At 42.5% G+C, this 25,808-nt stretch overlaps 1 protein-coding gene across 3 annotated transcripts; it reads right to left on the reverse strand.

Moving 5' to 3' along the window:
• Window positions 1-1,447: 1,447 nt before the first annotated feature.
• Window positions 1,448-24,917, reverse strand: usp7 (ubiquitin specific peptidase 7 (herpes virus-associated)). Of its 3 annotated transcripts, none has more exons than XM_076086472.1 (31): window positions 23,923-24,917; window positions 19,709-19,813; window positions 18,990-19,188; window positions 18,013-18,151; window positions 17,692-17,780; window positions 17,488-17,596; window positions 16,799-16,929; window positions 16,476-16,530; window positions 16,297-16,377; window positions 15,864-15,954; window positions 15,547-15,629; window positions 15,282-15,391; window positions 14,528-14,705; window positions 13,271-13,415; window positions 12,650-12,780; window positions 11,449-11,583; window positions 10,927-11,028; window positions 10,518-10,623; window positions 10,028-10,120; window positions 9,844-9,911; window positions 9,476-9,576; window positions 8,691-8,844; window positions 8,352-8,419; window positions 7,499-7,601; window positions 6,375-6,452; window positions 6,183-6,283; window positions 5,840-5,939; window positions 4,815-4,934; window positions 4,612-4,683; window positions 4,300-4,390; window positions 1,448-3,458 (listed from the first exon to the last, which is right to left on the reverse strand). In XM_076086472.1, the coding sequence occupies exons 1-31, from the start codon at window positions 24,005-24,007 to the stop codon at window positions 3,352-3,354; spliced, it is 3,330 nt and encodes a 1,109-aa protein (XP_075942587.1). In that variant the 5' UTR covers window positions 24,008-24,917; the 3' UTR covers window positions 1,448-3,351. The 3 variants fall into 3 exon arrangements, with proteins under 3 accessions (XP_075942587.1, XP_075942586.1, XP_075942588.1); XM_076086471.1 differs by having other exon boundaries at window positions 7,499-7,607; XM_076086473.1 differs by lacking the exon at window positions 23,923-24,917 and adding an exon at window positions 20,813-21,162 and having other exon boundaries at window positions 7,499-7,607.
• Between the last annotated feature and the right edge of the window lie 891 nt (window positions 24,918-25,808).

Raw genomic sequence — 25,808 nt, forward strand, 5'->3', positions numbered from 1 at the left:
GAACACGAGGGCAGAAAGGGACCCGTGCAAATATGAAATAACATCCCGTTACCTCTGTCTTGACATTTACACCATTTTTAAAATGGCAAATTAAATGGCGAGTTAAATCAAGCACACCCTGTGCACTTTTCTTTTTCCAGGTATCCTCCTTTTTATCCATTTGACCAGCACCTAAAACTAGCCAGTACATTTAAACCTGAGCAAAAACTTGAATATTTGCTCCTCTGCAGTTATTGCACAGTCTGAATATTTTTTGGACATTTACTGCGCTGAACTAATATGTACATGTATTTTACTGAGAAATATCTTTTATATGTTTTTGTTTTATCTCGTTTGAAAAAGATCTGTCTACTTCCCTAAATAACAGTTTGTATGTTTTTATGTACGTATGTGTGACTTGGATGAAACTGGGGAAGCTTTGACTTCTGCTATTTACTATTATGAACCGTTTAACATTATTTCTCTGATAAAAGTAGATTATATTCTGTATCTGTTGTGATTGTGTATTTTCAATCACCTGACCCGCTGGTTCTTTCAGTCACATCACACAACCTCCCTCATTTTAATCTTTACTTTTCAAGACAACGTGGTCGAGAAGTTCTTAAAGATACAAAGAAAAAAAAAAGCGGTGATATTTTTAGCAAAGCAAGAAGCTAAATGGATGCTAATGTTGGTCCGTTTGTAGATGAGGTACTACAAACTGAAAAATCTCAATTACTGGATGAATTGTCGTGATTATGATACAACCTTTAGTGATCTGTTGATCTTTCATCATCAGGTCAAAGTTTGAATTTGTCCAGGACTTTGGTTTATGACCAAAAAACTGCTAACATGTTAGCATTTAGTTAAATCTTGGAGATTTTCTATTAATATAAACATCTGTTAGGTTACTATATTGCTGCTGGAAGTATGTTTGAGCTTATGTTATGGCAATATTTATGTATTTACAGTGTTAAGAACTGGGAATCTGTGGTGACATTCCCGAGGAAAACTGCATTTTTCTCCGTTGAATACACCCGAAAAAAAACAACTTGAAGCTTGTGTATGAAGGAGGCTCCAGACTGCTGAACTCTGAACTCTGAACTCAATAATCGTTTAAAATAAATTCTACATGAAGCGGGACTGAAATCTTAAGCTTCATGTCTTCCTTCATGTAGCATGCTGTCTGGCTCTGAAGTTTGTGAAAACATGTTCTGCATTTAATTTTAGAAGAAGACTCTCAGCCATCCAAAGAGGAGGAGGAGTTTTAGGTCAAAGGCAACTTTAAATCTTTTGAGATTTTGGGAAATACTGTTAAAACGCTTTCCAGCCACGAGTTGAGACTAGATGAGAAGATTCTCATCCAAGTCTCCACCCAAAAAGCAAACAAGTGTATTTCCCAAAGTGTCGAACTGCTCCTTTAAAGTGTTTCAGGTCAAACCTGGTGTGGACAAGCAGCAGAGCGGTGTTTTTTTGTTTTTATAGAAAATTTTATTCAACATACATTTTCCAGCAAAAAGGCAATATACAGGAATAGTTGTCGTACACTGCTGCTACACTGAGGATTTTAAACTGGAAAAGATCAAATTAAGGTGTGATTCTGCAGGTTATCTTTGAACTGCACTTAACAAGACAAAACCAATGCAGTTAGTTTTGAAAAGAAAAAATAAATCCAAATGTAACAGAAAAAAATCGTCAATGGTACATCAGGAACGCAAAAAGAAAAAGGAGAAAACCCTACACACAAGAAATATGAACACCTGGCTCCTTCTGTACCCAACAACAAAGGCGTGTTTCTCTTTAATTTTACACGTTCATATTTTTAAATATACAATTCTTAAATGTTGTCTTTACAGAGCCAGCTATGCACTATTAGGGGAGCATTCCATCGGTGCTTTAAAAGAAACAAAAGAAAAATGAATTCATCGAGATTAAAGTGTTTCTTACAATGCTGGTTTCGTCTCTACAGTCTTCAAACCAGCGGGCTCAAAGCGTCTGCAGCTCTCTAGCAAGCACAGCGCAGTTACTGCTCCCAACCACCTGGAGGCGACAGTTTCAATCAAGAGAGAAGATGACGCAGCTCGTGTGTGTGTGTGTGTGTGTGTGTGTGTGTGCGTGTGCGTTTAGAGGAGGAATGACGGAGTAAGACATTAAACCCCCCTGAAAAACAAAAGGAAGAGAAAGTCAAAGGGGGGCAATGTCTTTGCATGGGAGTGTGTGTGTGTTCCTTTAAAGTCACGGAGCAACTCAAAACCACAACCAGAATGTACATTTGTCCGTCCTGAGAAACCTCTGACATTGAGTGCCTACGTGCAAGATGAAATACAGACAAATATCCTCCTTATTTTTTTCCCCCCCATTTATTTTTTAAACAGATGCTGTGGATTGTTATTTTTATAATACAAGATCTGCAGAAAGAGACAAAAAAAAAAAAAATGAATTCAGTTTCCCTCCAACCAAACTAAGTGAGAAAGAGTTGCGCGGAAATACTTGCTTTGTTGCACTAAAAGGATCGGAGGAAAGAAAATCTAAAGAACCACATCAGGGTAACTAGTGAGCCTCGGGATAGACGCGGGAAATGACCATCGGGCCCTCTCCCCCAGTCCTGTCAGTTAGTCCTCAAACATCCTTCCATCTAACTCTCCACACAGCAGTACGACGCCTCTTCACACAACTCTATTTAAAAACAACCCCAAAACAAATGTGACGGGGAAAAAACAAGCTGGTGTGTGGTGGGAGAAGGAAACAAAAACTAAGTCTAGAAGTTCATATATATATATATATATAGATATATAGATATATAGATATATATATATATATATATATATATATATATATATATATATATATATATATATAGATAGTTATATTTATTCTGCATCCCACTTCCTCTCCACGATCCCCTCTCCTCTTATTTTATATTAAAATCCAATTTCACTGCCAGACAGGCAACCAAAAAAAAAAGAAAAAAAGAAAACAGGCAGTCAAAAGAGAAGTTAGAAAAAACAACAGAAAACAACCGAACAGCCTCAAAGATGGAGGGAGACGATTAAAAAAGAAAATAAACAGCAAAATCAACAGTGAGGAAGTGGTTGGTGCAGTTTATTTTGTGTTGAAGGATAATCCGTCAGCTGCAGCAAGATCCGAATCGCTGAAGACTTAGTGCCGGTGTAGAGCTGTAGAGGTGTCCAGGCAGGGTGTTAAAAGTGATGAACACACACATACGCACGCACACACAGTCTCACACACACACAAACACACACACACACGGTTGGTTACAGTCTGTGGTTATGGTGTGTTAAAGTAGGGAGGGAGGAAGGCGGAGGAGGAGGAGGAGGATGGAGGAGGACAAAGAGGAAGGGCGGGCTGCGTTTAGTTGTGGATCTTGATTGCTTTCTCCAGGTAGGTGTAGCGGCCTCTCTTTGGAGCTTTGTTGAAATGATCCAACCCGAGCCAGGGCCGCGGGTGGGACATGTTACCTGGAAGGAGACGCGTCAGAGAGGTCATTTCACGCCAAGTCTCTTATTGAACGTTATCTTTATGATACGGAGGAATACTTAAATTACCTTTAACCTAAAAACATGGATGCCAACATAGCGGGCTCCAGGGAAGCTAAACGCAGGGTTATAAAGAGCTAGGTGCAACTTCTGCAGTGGACAATCAAATACAAGCAAAGTGATAAACCCGAGCTTGTTAAATACACATTGAGACAAGATTAAAACACAGAAAGGTTTAAATGGCAGCATTAAATCTCTCCTGACTCAGCAATCACAAGGTAAGAAGTACAACCACGATGTTCAGATTAGAAGCATCGAGCAGGAATGTGCTCTGGCATGAATTTCATTGGTCAACACAGTCCGTTGCCGCATGATGACACACTAACAGTTAACATCTGATCTCCCAGGACCGTCCTCGTTGATACATTAGCACGCTTTTGTTTGGTTGTAGCCAGTCATGTCACGATATGAGATTTTGATATCACCATTGTAGTGACAGCTTAGTACATCAGCTCGTTACGTTTTTTTTTTTTACCTCGACAAAAAGGAGTTGGTTATGATTATCTCAAAGTGTTGGACCCCTTCGTAGTAACATTTTTGACCGCACGCTTTGCATCTTGTACGAGACCTCCTGGGTCATTTCGTAGATATCCAAAATGTTCCCACACTGGAGATTCAAGGCTCATTTTTTGGCAGATATAAGGAACGTCAGTTCCCTCTGACAGCTCTTCTTCTCAACGCTGCAGTCTCTCTAACACTTCACATATCCCCTGTACCCCTGGTTAAAGCCCGTCACTACGGTAACATCAGAAGCAGTAAATACCTGGCTGTGGTTCAAAGTCCTTCAGGTTGACCTCGTACTCGTCCTCGGTGATGTACTGATGCCGCCCCATCATCACAATCGCAAACTTGAACTGAGAACGAACACAGACAGACGCACGTTACTGGACAGCTAACCCCAGTACAACATATTCAGACCGACTGGTTACATGTAGTTCTGTGTATAACACATTAAAACGTCTTCTATGCATAAAACTAGAACAGTTTCTGAGACATTTAATGAAACATGCGCATCAATTATTCACCATAAAACATTTAAAATGAACTCAGACAGTTATCCCTGGTCGTGTTTTACCTTCTCAAATTCTTTCTCCTGAATGTCCAGCATGGCCTGAATCCTCCTCATCACCTCCCGAAATGACTCGCCCTGTGGGGGAGGGGAGGGGGGGACAGCAGTGGTCAAGGAAGGAAACAACCAGCCAATCACAGAGCATGCAGCTGGCTTTCTGAGTATTACATCATAATCTCACACACACACACACACACACACACACACACCTGTCTGATCTTGAGCAAGAAGGGGATCCCGAAGGTGCCGAAGACTTCCTTGTGGAAGTGAGCGACGGGGATCAGCATTTCACTGTCCTTGTCCAAGTCCACCTGGTCCAAAGGAAGCTCCTGAGGGAAGGACATAAGGAGAGAGAGAGAGAGAGAGAGAGAGAGAGAGAGAGAGAGAGAGAGAGAGATTTAGTTTGTGTCGGTTACTAACTTTAGAGCAGGCTACTCCCATTACCGGATATAAAATAGGAGTGGAAAGGTCTCCAGTGTGTAGTCAGCTACTTTAAAGAGCAGTTTCACAAATTCTGTTGTTGACTTCCAGTGTTTGAATTCTTCTCAGACAGGTGCACTCAGGGTGTGGTCAGTACAGACTAGTTGAAGTTACAGCGGTACGGAGCAGTTTAACACTTCTTTCACAACGCTGACACTCAAATTCTAAACTCAACATCCACATTCTTCTGTTCATTCCGTTAAAGCCAGTACTTCTGCACGGTTGCAGATAGAGATTATGTTTCACTGTTATCTGTATTATAACATTTGGAGAATTAGATTGCAGGGGTGGCTGGTGTGATCCAAACATTGACAGTAACTACATAGCATTGTAAAGTCCCAAAATGTACTAAAAAGATGTAAAGTGTAATCATTTCTCAGCATGCTTTTATCGAACAAATATTCAGCTTCAATCTAGATTTGTTGACATTTTTCACTGCAGTCCAAAAAACGTGTTGCTCTCCCTCTTGTTTACACAGGCGTGTTACTGGGGCTGTTTATACAACAATTACAAACAAATCTATTTGTCCTTCTTTTAGGTCGACATTCAGTACAGTCATCGTTTAAGTGCTCAGACTCTCAGATTATTTTGAAGAAGTAAAACCCTAAAAATGATGTCTGACAAAGCGTCAGCGTCGCGCTGAGGGGCCTTTGAAGAGGAGGAGTGACTAAAGGAGGAAAAATGAGTAAAAATAAACTTGAAAGAGAGGAGACGCTCCGAACAGACACGCAGGGAACGCCTCACACGCACATACCTCTATTCTGAAGGTGCGGCTGGCGGCCGGAGATAAACATTCTAGCAGCTCGTCCTCCTGGTGAACCCCGATGATTTTATAGCTTACTATCTCCAACAGCCTGCAGGGGGAGAAAGAGAGGGATTAATGCTCCACAGCAGCTTTTAGGGGAGGAACTGGTTCTCAGAGCATGAAGTCCCATTAAAACAGGGAAAACGTTAACTGGTCAACAAAAATATTCATTTGAAGCAGATATTAAAATCTCAGAGTTGTTAAAGACGACTTTATAAAAATGAGAGGAATCTGCAGGCTGAGGCCTTAGATTCATAGAGTGATGTATTCATCCCACACACACACAGGCTACCTGAGCTTGTCGGAGCCTTTTTCAGAGAGCTCCACGGCCTTTTTACATTCTTCCAACAGGTCCCGCACACAGCCGTGCTTGTCAGGGTAGAGGGTGATCTCCTGCAAACACACGGGCACAGTTCACGTCTGCAGAAGCCACAGATTGGAATGTGTGTAGTGACATAATGCTCAGAGTGCGTCTCTGCGTTACCTCCTCTCTGAACTGGCTGTTGAGCCATATGGATTTAAAACTCCTCCTGTTCTCAAAGTCTGTTATCTTCATCTTCAACTGTGGACGCATCGAGAGAGAGAGAGAGAGACAATCAGGGAGCCGTTATCAACACCCTGTGATCCAATGTGTTGCCGTAACACCGATCCCACAGGTTTCATCTACAATTCAATTTATTTTGTGCACACAATACTGCATCTTCCATTTGCAGAAGAATCTCCCTTCACACTTGTCTGTATCTGCTTCAGATAACATTATAAACTGCCACAGAGACGGTTATATTTAGAAGATAATACACTGAAGGAAGATGATGCACGGCTGACTCCTCTTTTCTGGAGGTTTTTGTTTTTCTACCGTCGCTGACAGCTGGCTACGGTAGTCTGAGCTTCGTTAGCTTAGCCTGGACCCTCTAATATGAACTAAGCCATCATAACCATCACATGGCCCGACAGGAGAAGACACCTCGCCGTTATAACATCTATAAGTGTCTACTGGTTCAGTGTTTGACATAAATCTGCTTTACTTTATAGTCGGAATGAAACTAAACTTTCAGGAAAGCAGAAAGAATGTTTGATTAGAAAGAAAACTGATTCAGTATCAATCAGACCTCATTCTGACAGAAGACACAAAATCATTTTTCAGAGAGAAATGCACAATTGGAAATATTTATGAACATTGAAAGTAGGGCTGCAATTATTTTCATTATTGATTAATCTGCCAGTTATTTCCAAGCTTAATTAATTAGTCGTTTGGTCTAAAAAATACATTACAAAACAGTGAAACAAAGGCCATCAAAATATCTTAGGGCACAAGTTAAAAGACAATAAATGTCTTACTTTCAGTCCAAAAGCCAAAAATATTACATTTACTATAATGTAAGACCAAGAAATGCAGCGAATTCTCACACTTGAGAAACTTCAACCATGTCTGAATGAAATAAAAGATGATCAGCAACATGAGAAACACTGAAAAACAACAAATGAAAGAAAGACTGAGCTTGAAACATAAAAGCTACTCTTTTGGCACAAAAGCATCCGTCGTGGGCCAAAACACACTTCCAAAAACTTGTGGGAAAGAAAACAGAAACCCCCCTGAAGCCTCCCTACCTGCTGATAGTAGAGCTTCTTGGGCTGCCGAGGCTTGAAGAATTGCAGCAGGTCCCGCAGCGTTCCCTCATAGTTGTGTCTGAGAGGATTCCCTGGACCGTCCCTGTACCTGGCCACCACACCACCAGGCAGGGGGGGAGGACGACCAAGGGGAGTGAAGAAGAAGAATGACAGGAGAAGAGAAACAAGAGGGCGGAAGAAAGAAGAAGAAGAAGAAGAGAGAAAAGAGGCAAGTGGACAAGGAGAGAAAAAGAGGCAAGTGGACAAGGAGAGAAAAAGAGGGAGAAGACGGAAACAGAAGGGGAAGACGAAAAAATTCAGCGAGATGCAGAATAGAGGAAGAATGGAGGGGGGGGGGGGGGGGAGAGGAGGGAGGCAGAGTGGGAGGAGTTAGAGGAAAACAACAAAGAAAGGTGGGGGGGGGGGGGGGGGGACAGGTTACGCAACATTTCTACTGACAACTGCAAGTAATCAGATCAAAGGCAAACATGACACAAGCTGTGAGAATAAAAACACGATATATAAATGTACACCACATGTTTCTATACGTCAAGCGGGACCGGGAACGTGTACGTAAAAGGGGAAATATGGAGAAGTATTGACATAAAGACGCTTTATGTACATGTGGACGATAAGTATACTGAAACCAGTCTTTACTTTTTTAGTTTACTTATTATTGATCGTTATGTTCCATGTCTATAAAAAGGGAAATATCACAGGAGAGGAATATTAAATATGAATTAATTAAATCAAACCACATTGTATCATTTCTTGGGTCTGTGTCAACATCACTGATCAACTGAAATGATCAAGACTTGTGTGTGTGTGTGTGTGGATGAGACAAGCCTCCTACCCCTGTGACTTGAAGAACTGCAGCAGCATTGGATCTGTGTTCAACCTCTGAGCTACTGTCTTGGCCACCTGACAAACAAACAAACAAACAAACATTACAAGTGGGGATCAGCACAGCCTGACAGAGTTCATCAGTGTCTGTGTTTTAGGGCACAATACTTTTGGACACTTCTTTATTATGGTTTAATATCAGTATGTACATTAAGAATAGAACAATTCATCTTGAAAGACCCAGTTCATTTAATGTAATTTACTTTCACACAAGCTGCTGTAAACATACAGAAATTACATCTTTAATTCCCCCCAAACTTCAAACATTCATCCAATGGATGACCCATACCTGAAAATAGTTCATGCGGTTAGAGAGCGTGACGACGAAGCCTGGGTCGTTGTGGATGGTCTTGTCACAGAAGATGACGTCCACCCGGTGGTAGAGATCCCGGAAATACTCCTTGGCTGTCGGCAGCTCGCTGCTGTCGTTCTCTGGGTCGTCCCTTTGTGATTGGAGGAAGGCAAGAGAATAGATGAATTAAAAAATAAATAAAGGTACAGAATGTGCAGTGTTGACGCAGAGGAGACAACGGGAGGGAAGAGTTGGTAGACACAGATGTGACAGGTTGGGAGAGAGAATTTGTCTGAAACAATAGAGGGATCGAGACTAACGGATCATTAAGCCTTCAAAGATTATTTCTAAGCAAGAACTTCCTCTAAATGCACACGTACTCTCCTCTCTGTTGTTTCTCTGTATTTCATCAGACACACCAAAGAGCCACGAGACATGCAAGTCCTCCGCCCATCTGATGTATTAATAGGACAGAATATAAGAAGCGGTACTGTGCTAAATCTAATTATACAAGTGCAGGTTAGAGTGACGTGTGGAATCTTCTTGTGACAAACTTAAGTTCGGTTTACTGTCGGTGTTAATCACCAAGTGCATTTCCTCATGCAACATTCATTTGTTGGCGCTTGACTGTCAATGAGCATTACTGCACCATGTTTGTCCTGATATAAAGCTCACAGCTAGAACTACAACTCAGCCATGCTGCTATTAAAACGCTAAATATATTGGGATGTAACTTAGCCCTCACGGCGCGTCCTAAATGTAATAAAAAGAATGGGCCTTACTTCTGGAAGACAATGATGTCACCGTCCATGAGCTCATCCAGGGCCTTGTCCAGAGAGACGTCGTAGTCCTGTATCCGCTCCGTTAGATTGGGCTTTACTTCCTATAACACAAGGCATCGTGGGAAATGTAGTCAGAATGAAGCCGTCTGGTAAGAGTATTTCGTCAAGAATGAATGTGTAACTACAGAGGAGCAAATGTTAGGAGAAAGAGACGTGCTGCATGTAACGGTGTGAAAGTGTGCGCAGGACAGGTTGTGAGACACGACTTGAGTGCCAGATAGAAGAGCACACGGCTGTGAAGAGTGAGAACAAGTGAGGAAAAGAGCAGAGGAATGTGCCAGCAAGTGAGCGCTACATAAATAGATCACCTCATAGAGGATAAGGCTAGTTTCCTGCTGAAACCCTGCTCTCTCACACATGACTGGTAGAAGGTCTCCTGGTAACAGGGCGAAAAAGAGCAACAGAAACACGACTTTAAATCTTGAGGCATTTTTATGTGAAGTTCGACTGCGTGGTAAGCTTCAAATAGACTGGGATGTGGCCACCACTTACTTATTTTGCAGGATATAGGTGTGTAGATATGTCCACAATAATTTAAGCTTCTGGTTTTGGGGTCATACATCTTCAAGAACAACATGACATCATCTAAAAACAAAAGAGACAAAGACATTGTTGCTACAGAAGGTGGACAGCATATCACAGACATCGCTTAAATGATAACAACTAGAAGTCAACTCAAGTTACACACAATAACCCAACACCACTCCTATTATTATTACATTCATCATGCATTTACCACAAGGTGAACAGTAACAGCCGGTGATCATAACCTGTGAAGCAGCATTTCTAGTAGGAGTACGTCTGTGCCAACAAACTCAATGCAAAGTCAGTCTGAAGCAATAAAACTTTGATGTAGAGGTCATGCTGAGCTGAGACGTTTGAACCTAAAGAACAAGTCCCTGAGCTCTACAAGTCAAAACAAAACGAGGTGCGAAAACGCTGCCAACACTGGGCTGGATGAGGGTCGACGTGGTGGACTTACGGTCTTTGTCGAACTTGGGTAATGTGGCCCCGCTGGCCGCCATCTCTGGATCCACCGTCTCCAGAAATATTGTCCAGGGGTTCTCATTGTCGCTCAGGTCGATCATCTGGAACACAAACATGCACCAACTTTTAAAAACAAAATACATATTACAGACGAGTGGACCACACTCGTTATATACACTGTGTGGGGGGGGGGCTCCAAGAATAACTCTGAGCACTGACAGGTCTTTAGGTTACTTTTGTAACTTAAATGAAAAGTGTCCCAGAACGATAAATGTACTGGATAGGCAGTGATGATGCAGTGGCAGCTTCTCACCTGACTGTATGTAAAACAGCAGACAAAAGCATTTCAAAAATGACCATCGAGTACCAAAATACAAACACGGGTTACGCCCACAAACACTCACCGACTTGCTGCAGTCGGCCTCGTAGTCGAGCATGGCGGGTCGCTTGGTTCCATTGCTCCGGGCCTGCATGGGCCACAGCCTCATCTGGTCCTGTGGGAAACCCTGCAGCGAAACAACAGCAGAGATTCATTTAATTCACACTTATTAAAAAAGATGAACGGAAAAGCCCAAAAGGCGTAAAGAAGCAATATGGTGGGAGAAAAATAAATCAAGCAGATGATGAGAGAACAGAAGATCTAAACAGTCATGTGAGGGCTCGAGATTACAACCATTTAGAGACCATTGAAGACAAAAACTTCTGTTTAAGTCAGCATGGTGTACTGATCAACTGTTGATCAGTGGGAGGGAGATTTCGGACAAGTGTGTGTACACGTTTTGTGTCTGTCTAGCTAGTTAACACAAACAGGAAAAACCACAAGCCTCTCTCTCCGACACGCGTTTAAAAAACAGTGACTGGATATACGGTGCATGCGGGATGAATACATTTAAAAAAAATACATTAGTCGGATCCATTTTTCTCACCATGGTCTGAGAGAGGGTCTGGACAAACTCCTGAAGCGTGGAGCTCTTCAGGACCTTGAAGACGGTGTACTTCACCTTCTCCTCGTCATACATGTCGTTGCCCTGATGACCACAGAACTGGTCCTCTGTTACGATCTGATGAGGAAGACAACAAGAAGAAAACAACCTTAGTGACTAAGTTCAGACTGGACCGGGGACATGAGAAGTGAGAACTCTTGGGAAACAAACTGCAGTGAGGTGTCAGATCACTGTAACTGCATGTAGTAGTATTTTTTGTTTTGTCGCTGAGATCTCAGTTTTAACAAATGAATAGGAGTTTCCTCGCATTGCCTCTGCAGAGAGAAGGAATAACGAGAAAACAACCTTTTGTCCCGACCTCATACGTGGCTCAATTATATAAAGGCAGCGCTGCTGACATCTGTGAACAGGATAAACTTTTCTTATCTTTTAACAAGCCGTTTCCTTAGTATCACTCGCTGACTGCCACAGCGCCCACGTTCTCTCAGTCAGAGAAAACAACCGTCGACTCGGCTTTACAGAAAGGTGGAGTTGGCCATTTTGTTGCTCCCTTTGATAACCTTATAGGTATGTTCCAATACAAAACTATGTCACAATAATGTTTTTTAAATTTAATTTCAAGGTAGAATTGTATTGATGGAGTGCTAATGCATAATAGGCCTGGTAATTCATACAGAAGATAGGTATGTTATAATCTGCTGATCAGGTAAATAGTTGTTTCCATCCAACTATGAAATCATATCTCAGCACTTTCACAAGTATTTTCATGTTAAAAGTCAATTAAACCAGCGCAGTTTCAACTGCTAATGTGAAATCTTTTCAGAAAGATATCTGGTTAGATGGATCCTACATAAAGATCTTGGTATGCAGCTATGCACTCTAGCAGACTTAACGTAATGGAGCAGCACATCACAGTATGTAAGAAGCCAATCTGCTGGTTTGGCACCACTAGTGCTACACTGCTGTACCTACTTGTCCAGCACTGCCACAAAAATGTGAGCAACGCTTTCAGGTTCCCACTGTACCTTCCAGTCTGTGAAACTTAAAGCCCACATGGCAGACATGTGCTCTCAACACTTATTATTATTATTATTATTATCTGCACTCAGCAGCTTGCACCAGCAAAGTGTGCAAAGCCTCGCAGCACCTCAGAGCACTAAAGACAGCAGTCCTGGTTTCCTACCTGGACCTGCATGTAGAGGTGAGCCTCCTGGCGCTCCTTCCTCTTCTGTGCCTCCACCCTTTTCTCCTCCTGCAGACGCTCCACCAGCTGCTGGGGGATGTCCACGTCAGTCATCGGCAGGAGCACCTCGCCTGGGACACAAGGAGAGATGTGAGGATCATCGAGTGCAGCACAGTAACATTGGTGCGTACTATAGAAGTGGAAACCGGAATTACATTTTGCCACACATGTATGTAGTAAGGTTGGGCGATACTCGACAACGACATCGCTTTAAGAAAAACAATATTCTAAAGTTTTATCCAAAAAGAGCTTAAGAGACAAATATATTTAGAATGGAGAAGCATATGTTGCATTATCCATAAGTGGCCACGGTGTACAGGCACTAAGTGCTATTTTATAGGAGGGCGTGCTGAGATCAATAGAGAAGAAGACAAAGACTGAATATATGTGAGGACCAGTATCGTGTTGAACGATCCTCTCATATCACCCAGGCCTAGTATGTAGTGCAGTACTTCAAGACAGATCAGCTGGTGCAGTGGAGGACATTAAGTCATGTTTTTATGGGAAAATCTCTGTTTAATATTAGCCAGAAAGGCAGAAGGAGAGGACCATGTCACTCACTGAGCTTGGACTCGCGGATGTAGACCAACATGTACGCGTTGGTGCAGTGGCGCACTGAGAGGTCGTCATCGTGTCCTCCGTAGTTGTGCTCTATGGCCTCCTCCTTGGTGCACCGCGACACAACGTCATCATCAAACTTACACCACTGGAGGGAAAGAAAGAGAAAACCAGAGCGCACTTAAGACAACTGTTTGTCAGGCTTTCAATCAACACCGAAAACAACATGAAAATTCATAAAACTAACAAACGCATATCTATTAACTTCCCATTGTTCTCTTAAAAAGGATGACTCGTACAGGAGTGCTCAACCAAGTGACCATCAATCACAAAATAAGCGACAGTACACGACATTAGTGCCGACTAACGTGTGTGTGAGACAGGAGCCCAGTAGGGGATGGGAGTGGTTAAAGGTGGAGTGTGTAAGAAGGTTTTAGATGTACTACTACTACTACTACTACAGACAATACAATGACTGAGCCGTAATGTTAAATGATGTCATTATGCATCGTCAGCGGCACAAAGCTGGATTGTTGTTAGTTATACTCCTGACTGGCAGAATGTATTTATTATGTCTCTAATTCAACACAGGTCTTGACATTAAGTGGTGCGATGGCTTTCTCTCAAGTAGCTTATCGGACCATTAAATGTCAATTAGTAGGTAGTTCAGCAAATGCTTCACCTGGTTTTCAAAGGGACGGTTTGGGTGTTTTGATGTGGGGCTGTATGAGGATACTTAGACATTGTATTATCTACAGATGGTGGTCGACGGCCCCCAGTAGGGTACAGAACATCATCTCCTGTAGTTAACACACCGACTATGTATGGAGTGATTTGTCACTAAAGAAGTGGCAGCTAATATTCTTCATCTTGGCTCTGGAGTCACAGTTTAAAAAGGCCAGAGAGAAATGAATGTTCTATGCATTTCATTTCATGTAAATAAGTAGAACATAAATAGCTGTAGTTCCACATTATTCTTTAAGGTCTACATCGTAACAAGAGAGAGAACATTCTTATGCTCATTTTGAATGTGGTAAAAGATAGTAACACTATAAAACATGTTTACTTTTAGTCTAATGTCATCATCATATCAAATTACTCATCGTGATGCTGAAGTAGATCTCATATCTAAAGAAGTTGAGTACCCATAGTTTAGTTAATACCACACAATGAGAACAGCTGGTAGTATTATTAGTGCAGAAAGCACAACACTGCCCACAGAATGTTTGGTGTAAGGTGTATAAAAACAAGTGTCCTCACGATTGGTTCCTTGACACTAACTTTGCCGTCTCCCTTTGGGTTAAGATAGACGACGTAGTGACCGCCGTGGTTGTCCCCGCTGTGCACAAGCACGGCATGCAGGATGTAGTTGGCCGGGTCCTTGGAGTCAGTCTTCTGAAGGAACTCATCTAGAGGTAACTGATCCGGGAACTCAAACCTGCAGAGGAAAGAGGAGGACGGAAGACTAAGCCATTAACATTCGGAACAACAAATTTATGCAAGAAAAGAAAGCGAGAGTTGAAGCCGCCATCATTTAACTCCCGACTGCATAGTCACACACTCTGGATGTGTGTGTATACTTATACAAAGCCCTCAGGGGGCCAGGTGCCCGTGGCAGTGTCACACGGATGACTCAGAGCTTCAGGGGGACATTAACTATTCTGGACGGCTGCGTGCGTGTTCACAAAGTGTCACATTATCCTGGTGGATTATTAAAACACCATTAGCTCCCGAAAAGCTTTACACAGAACGATACGGCCTGCAGGAAACACTCAGTGACTCACTTTCTCACTTGTTTTAGTGCAGCAGGTCAGGGCGTGCTGTTCAGAGAGCACCGGCTCGAGGGCCGTTTCTGGAAATAGACTGCTCCTTTAACCTATGTGATTATGGACCAGACCATCTCTAAACCTGTGTCTAACCACCGGCCACCGACGCAGTGTGTGACAAGCAGAGATCTGATTCAAGCAGGGCAGTGTACAAGTAAACATTATGAAGTCTGGTGTTTTTGTTCTACCTGTCGTTAATCTTGATGTTTTGGTCGGTCTGCGGGTCATACATGAACCTCATCAGCTGCAGATGGAGGATTGGAGGGAAGGTCAGGAACTTCACCCCCTTCTCTGCTTCCTGTAATACAACAAATGTGTCATCCGGTCAGTACATCCCATTCATTCTCCTCAGCGGTTGCAGCATAAATACCATATAAGATATAGCAAAATAAATGAAACTAAATGTAAGCAAATAAACTCGAACAAAAAGACACAAATAATTTAGATTCTTACCTGCAGGCCGTGCTCTCCTGCGTCATATTTATTGTCGCCATCCAACTGTTCAGTTGCAACATAATCTTTGAACGACTCGAAGACTGGAAATAAGCAGAAAGCAAAGATGAGATCAAGAAAAATGCCATATTGGTAAACTCAGAAACAGGTCTTGTATACTGCAGATGGGAGTTAACTGGAAATACATCATCTATTCATGACAAAATGTCAGAGAAAAGGAATGTTTAAACCAATTCATTATATAAAAAACTGAATCTGCTGCAGCACCACTGATTCATTGTTGGAGAAAATGAAGTGGTGCTGATGTTGGTACTCACTGTTCTTCTTTCCTTTTATGCTTAGCTGGATGTCATAGTAGTCCTCTATCCGCTCTGACCGGTAGTCCACATGCTTACACTGGATATATGACTAGAGAGAAACACACACACTTCAGATTGTACGATAGAATTAGCAAGTCAAAAATGTCATTTCTAAACAGGGTCACGTCTTGATTTAACCTCGGTCTATTCTTAAACTGACCTTGTTCCAGGCTGCATCCTGTACTAAGTTAGACTACTTCACATCAACTAGATGTACAGCAATGTTTACATAATGCATGCTGCGCTGGCTTTACCATGTACTCTGATAAATAAACAGCATCAGTCTCACTAAAAAGTTAACTCACGGTGGACTTTCACAACAACTACATAAAATGTGGCTGAAACCAGGAGGACAAGTCAGACAAGAAGAGCTGGAGACAAAGAAACATACCACCATCTTTCCTCTGAAGAGTTTGGGGATAGTTCCCTCAACACAGGTGCCTTTCATTTTGTTCTCCACATTGTCCAGGAGCTGAAACACAAACACACACACAAAAACACACACACAGTCAGTATCTATTCAGCATGCATACACACCCACATTCTGTAAGGGAATATGAGAGAACTCACCACTCTGCACAGCTCCTGTACATCATGTTGCATGAAGCTATCTAGTGTTTCCCATCTTCACATAAGGAAAAAGAAAACACAACAAGGTAGTTATATACAATACTCACAGATCAGGAAAGATGTGAGGCTTGTAACCATTTAAAATTCTACTAAAAATAATATCCAACGCAGTCTTTAAGTGTGAAAAAGCATCTGGATTTCAACATTTTCAATGTTTAGAGCGTTTCAATGCCAACAAGAAAACACAGATATATTACAGCATCGATCTGTGCCTCTGTAAAACAAAGGACAGGTGAGCCGCCTACAAAGAAAGTCTACACTACCCAAAGGACTTGGTGAGTTTCTTGGTGCCGACGGGTTTGTCGCTGTGCTGCAGCTCGTAGAAAACCCTCTGCAGAGCCAGGGGAACGCTCTTGGAGGAGTCGTCTCCCTCTGTGGGCATCATGTACACCGCCTGGGGAGGAAGTCGAGAGGATTCACACTTAGCTTCGGACAATAATACTCTGATGTGGAAGTTACTCATTTTCTATATTAAAATGTGTTATTTTCATGACAAGTACAATTCATTTCTAGAGCTCCTTCTGGAAAAAGCAATGCCACAGCAGTGACACTACGGTTTATTAAAGGGCTCCACAATGCAACCATTTGTTGCACAGTGCTCATAAATTCTAGAACTAGGAGACCAGTGCGCCCTGCAAATATGGCCCCTTTTTTTCAATTTTAATTATTATCGTATATATACACACATCATGTGAACCACCTGGAGGGAACAAGTGTGTGTCCCATCCAAACAACACTGGGGGTGCGGTTTGCGGTGGCATTAATTGCATCAACTGCATACTCAAAAAGTAACAATTCTGATTCATCAACAGTGAGCAGATTGATTTGTGTGTGAAACTGAAAGTGGACACACACACTGAACTAAAGCTGTAGTGCACATATTTACACATGTTCACTAAACTAACGTGTAAAATACACAGAAACCGACACAGATGCAGAGATCAAACCATACCCGTCGTAGCTGGTTGGTGAAGAACAGTGTCTGTAGCAGGCTGTTCATGTAGCAGGTAGCTCCCTGGTTCTTTAGTCCAACATAGCCTGTGTGTTTCTTTGAATCCCATCTGGTTACAGAGAAAAAGATGATGTTATATGTTAGAAAATGAAACCTGGGACCATTGTAAAAACCCCAACCCAGAGAGAATTAGGAGCTACGTACGCCACTCCATGTGGGGCATCTGCCTGGACATAGACTTCAAATGTGACTTTGTCATCATCGACAAAGCCCCTCTCTGGATCGGTCACATCCTGAAACACAACACCACCAAAACGGTTCATATCAATAGGAGATAGAAGAAAATGCATTTTCTTACTCTTATTTATGAATAAGAGGTCCAAATGGACAATGTGCAAATGCATTATGCTACAGCAAAGCCTCTTCTGTCAATCCATCAACAAATAAATGTATATTGTGTTCCTGCCAGTGTCTCTATCAGCATCTTCAACAAACAAGCCAATATTTTTCAGTTTCTGGACTTACACTCCAGGACATGAAGTTGGAGAAGCCCCAATCATTCTCTTTGTGGAAGAACAGGTGACTGATCCTGCGGCTGAAGGACTTCTCGTCGTCTTTGTAGTTGATGATCTTCAGCATGGCCTGAGCGTGGCACGACCATGACCTGAAATAACAGAATCCAGAAATCTAATTAGAAAACGACTATCATTTTTATTTCATGAATAAACAACTGTATACCATGAATGTCGATGCAGATCTGGAGCTAGTTACAGATTTAACACATTCTGTTATTGAGGAATTCTGCAGCCATGTTGTGGGAATGAGCCATCTGAGTGTTAACTAGTTAAGATTCTGTTGAGGTTCATGAAAAACTATAAAAAATTAATAAAGATTTAATATTCCAAAAACAAAAGATGGAAGTGAACTGTGAGCTTGATTTATTGCATCTATGATGTAACACAAAACAAACAACCTGTGGTAAACAAAGTCAACAATTGAACACCGTCACCAATTCTATGATCAGAAAAGGTTTATAAATGAAGAAATGTGGTGATCGGGCCTCAACAGCTAACTTCTCTTCCTTTAATGTTTCTTGGTGGCAGCTCTGAAGAACACCTTTTGACTAAAAGGCCTTTGAGGCAAAGTACTTGTACTTGACTAGAAGATCAGGTCATCAGGACCGCTGTTGGAAATGAATAAATCGGCTCAATTTAGAAATGTCTGCACTGACTGAACACCAGTTTTGTAAAAGGTGTCCTTGTAAAAAACGATTTATAACTATGGAAATAGTTCATTTAATGTTATCTAAAATAACACTATTCGTGAACAAGTACCAGAGCAAGCGAGTTGAGTGGAGCGTAAAGTGGCAATTTAGTTTTATGGGCTTTTTTTAGGGTGACATAGGGTGGCCCCAATGTGTATCAAGAACCATCAAATGTTTCAAGTGTGCCCGTGCGTCTCTGCAATGTCCCCCAAATCCCTTGTCCCACCGAGACACCTACGTGGAGTCGGACTCTGCGTTACACTGCAGGAAGAAGCCCACGCTCTTCTGGTGTGGCCGGTCGGGATAGAAGCGCGGCATCACCATTATCTTCCACGGAAGGTTCCGGATGAAGCAGGACGGGCTGAGCACGGACTCACTCAGGCGGCTAAAGCGCTCGACTACGAAGCGGAAAGTCGCCTCTGACCGCCAACTGGTGTCTGTGGAAAGATGGAGTTTGACAGGTGGAACGGTGAGATGCCGAACAGATTTCCTCCAGCTTTCAAGACCAGGTGCAACCAGCCAGTGGATACAACTTAATGCGAGACCAACAACCCCACAGCCAATTAGCTGACCAGTAATTCATTGGATCATGCTCAACCTGGATCATTAAGAGACATTTACTTTCACAGCACAAGCATTGAAACAAGCTAAAGTGTGGACACCTCATTCTAGCCACGCCCAGAGGAAGACCCAGAGTGAGTCATTTTACTGTTGTTTGTTTTTACTTTGATATGCACTAAACTCATTAAGGCATTTTAACTACAGCCTTAGTGTGAGCGTAACGGAAGTAAGCCCAGAGGCTTCCCTTTGTTCTAAAGTTGAGTAATATGACTCCAAGAGCACCTTGTAGTCATCTGGAGTTTACCTAGTTCACAACCAAGAGCACCTGGTATTTCTCATTTCATGCAGAAGTGCTTGGAGTTTGTAATGGTGTTTGTTAGTGCACATCATCCTCACCATCCTCCATGTCCTCCTCTGTGTTGTTGTGTCCATCTGCCATGGCCACGTTACCATTGATCACTGGGTTGGCCGGGATTCTTGGAGGGTCGTCTGTGTCTCCAGCTGTACAAAGAGAGGAACACTCGAATAAGACTGGATGGTTCTAGCATAGATAGCAGGCTAGAGACCTTTCTTCAGTTGGAGGAAAGCTTGCTGATGCTTTTGCCGAATGTGTGACTTCAGCAGGTCAGAAACAAAAACGGATTGACACACACACACACACACACACACACACACACACACACACACACACACACACACACACACACACACACACACACACACACACACACACACACACACACACACACACACACACACACACACACACACACACACACACACACACACACACACACTTTTATTTCCAGAAAACATGAATATACAAATCAGAACTCATACATCCTACAATACCTTTGCTAATGCAGTTTTGTCCCCGATTGGAAATTATGGGAACATTTGGGATGAGATTAGACAAGAAAGCTTATTTTACCAAGTTGCTGTGAATGTGTGCAGCTTTTAAAGAGCAGGACTTAAAATCTGATAATTACCATAATTTATCCATAAATACAGCATCGACCAAGATCAGACTTTTTTTATATTAACTACTGTCTCCATATTTATCTACTGCATCTCCACATTTCATAGAGATCCTTCATGGCCCCTTTCATACATTTCACTGCTGAGACAGCATGGTCTTTCCCAGTCTGTGTGTCAGAGCGAGAATGTGTGTGTGTGACAAAGACCATGGGACATTACAGTAGGCTGGGTAATTATGGACACAATGCAGGATTAGGCTGCCAGTCATCGCTCAAACAAAAACACACGCGCACAGAGGACAACAATGATCCTTCCGTATCATGAGTCGGCTCTATATAGTCTCATCTATGGAAACGGATTGATAACAGATGAGCTTGGAGTAGACTCCAAGGAGTGATTGAAATCTGCCTGCATCCTGTGATGACAATAATGCAACAGCAGCCAGACTTAACCAGAACAACAACATTGATATAACTCAGGCACATGTCTCCAAACATGTTGATGTGTCAATCTGCCACTTACACTGTATTTCACGTGTATCTGGGATCCTTGTCTTCCTCCGAGCTGACGGCTGCAATGGTGTCAGTTGTGTGTGTGTGTGTGTGTGTCTCCAGGTAACGTTACTGGCCGAGTCCTCCAGGAGACTGACCTCGTTTCCTCAAGTGGATTACACGGTGCTAATGGGGTCTGTCAGTCAAATCCATGACAACTTCTTGTCCCGCCCATTGTGCCGGTCTATCCAGAAACCTCTGAGAAGTACTTCCTAATTTATCAGACCCCGCAATCTCCACAAGCTGAAGCTGGATATGGTTCCAATAATTTAATATATGACAAAAAACACCATACTCAAAACTACACAGGTGGAAGGTGGAAATCCGAAGCATCTCAACACATTGATTCATTTATAAATATTTCCAAGAAGCATCTCAGTATTTTAATACTTGCTATGATTACACTACAACTTTCAATTTCAAGAGAGAAGTGCCAACAAAGTATTCTAATCTTCCCTAATTTTTCATTAACGGTAATCATCATCAAGACAGATTTTCTCCTGAGACAACTGTATTCTGGGCAAACAGAAAAACTCCAGGTGTGCATTCAACCTACAGCAACAAGGTTATAAGAGCACAGCCGATCCTGCTACACTTGCTTGGCACAAAGATGCTGAAATGCTGTTTGATGCATTAGACTAAGTAACTTGTGTTTCTCCTGTGGACCAATGCAGTAAAGGTATGAAAACATCCCCTCAACAATCTCATGAAGAATCAATAACACTGAATGACTGTGAAGCAATTATCTACTTGCATCTTAGTACTTAATTATGTCCTATTAGACAAACTGGATTTTATAGGAAAGATATAAGTTTAGAAATTGTATTATGTTTGTTTTCAAATAATTTCCTACATGTTACGAGAGCCGTGGCAAACATTAACACTGATTGTGTGGCACCATCAGCCTGGCCTCCTGGTAGGATTGCTGTGGTAAATGACGGAGATATGAAGAGCAGAAGATGGATTACACCGCAACTGTATGAAGCCTCATGCAGTAAAGGAAAGGTGTTATGTGTTTATTATGTCAACTTGTTTTCACTGCCCTTGTACGGCTGCAGTGCACTGGGAGAGAATCCAACATGGGTGAACCAGCAACTAAGGGTGAGGAAGTCTGGTGAATGCACCTGCTGCTAGGAAGACAAATATTAAAATCAACGATTGAAACATATAAATGACGCCTGGTGCTGGTGCCACTTGCTCATTTCTGAAATTATAGAACATAAGCTATAATTTGCATGCAGGAAAATAACAAGTAACAAAGTGTGTGCGAACAGATCATAAAATCACTGGGACCAAATGACGCAGTGATGCTGAAGGCTCCCTCAAGCCAATATCCTGTACAGAGTTGACATTTAATAAAAAACAAACTTTATAAAATGGTGTTTAGGTCGGGTGTTCTGCGTGTAAAACGCTTACTAAAACGGTAACATAGGTGGCCCTGGCTACAAGCTTTTGTAACAATAACAGAGATCATTAAAAATGGCGAGCTCCATGCCGTCTGGTCGTCGTCCATACAATGAAGCAGCAAATCCCCGCGCTGCCTCTGTGCGGGCCTGGCTTACCGCAGCGGCGACTACCGTCACTAGCCACACGTTTCACCTAAAACACTGTCAAACGTCAAAGTATAAACTAACTAAACATCAACATGATTTACATTTACGTCCGCCGGATTGTCATCTGCTCTGCTGACATAGCTAAACGTGTTATCCCCACAGTCAATTTAGCAAATCACGATCGACGCATCTGCGTTAGCGCTAGCTACCTAGCAAACACTAGCCATTTATTCATCTGCAGGCCGTTATAAGCCAACATTAGCTGGAATCATAAGAGCTAACTAGCTACCAGAAATGCTAAATAAAAAAATAAACACCCAACGTATGTACTTTAAAATGATACACAGCCATTAGAGACAAGTGGAAAAACTCGATCGCGTGAGGCAAATATTCAAGGCCTAACATTTGAGCAACATCTGAATCGAACGTTGCAAAAATACAAGCCACCATTTTGGAACGCCACACACCCCCTCCGTGAGTGTTAGCGGATCAGCTAACTAGCATGCTAGCCAGCGAATGAATGCAACGAGGTGGGCCTCGAAGCTAACGGACTAGCTTAAAAGTAGCTCGTCTCGCTAGCAATGTACATTTGCGTTTTACCACCGTATTGAACACATAAGTGCAAGTAATACAGATACCCGGCAAACGTATTTACAACACAGATTATGCAATTAACGCATGTTTGCGGGCAAACGGACATCATTTACCTTGTAATGTTATTCACCCGGTGTCGTTAACGTACTCTGCAGGCCCACATTTGATGTACGAGCCATCAGACACGATGCTAACACACTATCTTTTGGCTTAACGTTACATGCCCAACGTTAATTAACGGTCTATGTTTTCACGTCAATGACTCAATCAAAAGATAAAAATAAATAAAATAAAAAATAATAAACTTACGTTAGAATTAGTTCGATCACATTAACGGCTACACTTTGACGAGGACCGCAGGTGCCGATAACTGTCAAGAATCAACCCAGAGTGAAGTCAAAGCAGCAGGATTAATGTCCTTAGCGATGGTTCCACGTTAATTACAGACTAACAGTCGCACTGTTTACAAACGTGTAACGTCAGGTTATCATCAACCAGTGAGAGTTTCATGGACGCAATGTGGACTCACGATTGCGATGATTTGGTAAAACTGCATCTGAGAACCTTGAACAAAAACAGTATATTTATTAAAAACAGTGCTCGATACTAATGAATGATTAGTGTGGCTAATATCTGACAATGTGGATGAACAGCTCATTTGGGGTTATGTTACGGGGAATTTATTATTTGGAAGTATACGGAGAGAAATCCCAGCTCCAGTTCGCTTATAACGCAAAATGAGGTCAGATCCACACAAGTGTGCTGCAACGGACGCACAATCAGCAAAAAAAAAATCGGCTATCCTGGCTAGCGTCGGGCCTTCGTGTTTACTGTAGAGTTGAGCATACAACTTAATGCATTTCTCGCGCCGCTGTTAAATTATGAAAAATAGGCTGTTACGTGTAAGTTCACCCTTCTTTGGACCATTTCTTACCTTCCATCTCCATGTCCTCTGGCTCGCTGAGCTGCTGCTCTCCGGCTTTCTGCTGCTGCTGCGTGTGGTGATGGTGGTGGTTCATGTCGGCAGCTGTTGTTGTTGTTGTTGTTGTGGTGGTGATGCAGTGCTCCTTTCTCTTACTACCCTCGACCTTGTCCAGGGTGGGCTCGGCGGTGGACCTGGTTCTGGACTGCTGGTGAGGAGGTGTGGTGGTAGGATGCGGAGGAGGTGGGGTGCACAGGTCGAGCCTCGGCGGCCGGGCCTGCTCTGTCGCGACCTCGGCCTTGTCCGCTGTCAGCGCCGGGGAGCGAGGAGGGGAGGTCGGCGGGGGAGCGGGTAGAGAAACGCGGACGTATTTGCTCGCTATTCGCCCAATCTCGGCGCCTTTTGTGGGTGCGAGGAGTCGCTGGTTTTGACGGTGGGATGGATGGACCTGGGCCCACTGAAATTAGCTTTAATCAATCCGGCTTTTACCACCGGGAAATGTGGGGCAACAAGACAACGCACAACACGACTTTGCCCCTTTAAGGAACAAATACCCTGTTTATATAGCTAGCGTTTCGCTACCTGACACTAGGTAGCTAACTGGTGATATAGTTACAACAATGAAAACAACGGTTCCTTTGCTATATAGACACACATTCAACAACTTTGTCTGCGATATCCCCAGTCAGTGTGCTCCTCCGATTGTCCCTCGTCTGGGGAAGAGCGGAGGAAGAAGCTATCCATTCAAACCAGCTTCCACTACGGAATAGCACTAGTGTTGATTTGGAAGTTCGCGGAGACGAGAGTTGCAACGACCCGACCATAAAACCCAAATCACGCACAACGGCTCCAAACGCAATACACGACAAAACGCGGCACCTCTTTGCATTTGTAGCTCGCCCTCTTGTTTCTCGTGAGGAATGTGCCCGGTCATACAACGTTAGCTGGCTCTCAAACCCCGCTCCTCCCGTGGTTTGTGATGTGTGGAGTCTGAGGTAAATCTCAAAATGGCGGTCGCGCTCTTCTCTGAAATGTCACATCCGCATGGAGATCTAAACACTGGCCCATCCCCGGTTCACATCCATGTAAAAGGATCGGGATCGGGCGTGTGCATCGGGCACGGGGGGAATAAAACATAAATACCAACAACAATTAGCAGATTAATGGAAATTATAGGAATGACGGGGCCTGGCATGAGTGTGAGTGCACGTTGGAACACCTCTTATTTTTCGCCACTAAACTGCAAACATTCTTAACTTTTTTACTGAGCAATGTTGAACAGCTGCAGTTATGCCTGCTAATTACAATTTTGTATGCAAAACATGAGCAATTACGAGTTTTATCGGTTAAACAAACAATGGACCTGCAGCATATAAAACCAAATTAAAGTAAATGTAAAAATAAACACAAATTTGACTGTAGGGTCATTCTTCAAGTAAAACACAAATGCAGGATTTTTACTCCAAAGCAATATTTTTACATTGTGCTGCAGAATGTCTATTAGCTACTTTACTCTATAAGGGACCTGCACCTGATTGTGGTAGCACATTGCTGCTTTTTGGCATCTCTTAATTTGTTCTATTTACTTATTACTTTTACTTGTATTTACTTGCTTATTTATTTATTTACAAGTTGAGTTCATTTATATGATTTTATTAAGTGTTATACAGCCTGATCTTGTGATGTACTTTTAATTTCCAGGGGCCTGCTAACCCTAATTTGTGATATCACTGCAGAGCCTCTTTTGCTTCAAATACTGTATTAGGCAATTTGAGCAATATTGAGCATTTTATGTTGGAAACAAGTTTGTACTCTCCCACAACAAAAATATTTTTGGTAAATAAGGTCAAAGAAGTGTCACCTGAAATCATCCGGTTAGGACCTTTTACTTTAATTTA

This window comes from Anarhichas minor, unplaced genomic scaffold (assembly GCF_050575085.1).
Source record: "Anarhichas minor isolate MPS153535 unplaced genomic scaffold, ASM5057508v1 ptg000007l, whole genome shotgun sequence".
NCBI lineage: Eukaryota > Metazoa > Chordata > Actinopteri > Perciformes > Anarhichadidae > Anarhichas > Anarhichas minor.

Excerpts from the sequence above, each read along its gene's own strand:
- usp7 (XM_076086471.1), bottom strand. The coding sequence starts at position 24,007 with ATGAACCACCACCATCACCACACGCAGCAGCAGCAGAAAGCCGGAGAG. Across the intron at positions 18,152-18,989 it reads AACGCAGAGTCCGACTCCAC|GTCATGGTCGTGCCACGCTC; the intron begins GTAGGTGTCTCG and ends CTGTTATTTCAG. Across the intron at positions 5,940-6,182 it reads AAAGGCTCCGACAAGCTCAG|GCTGTTGGAGATAGTAAGCT; the intron begins GTAGCCTGTGTG and ends CTCCCCCTGCAG.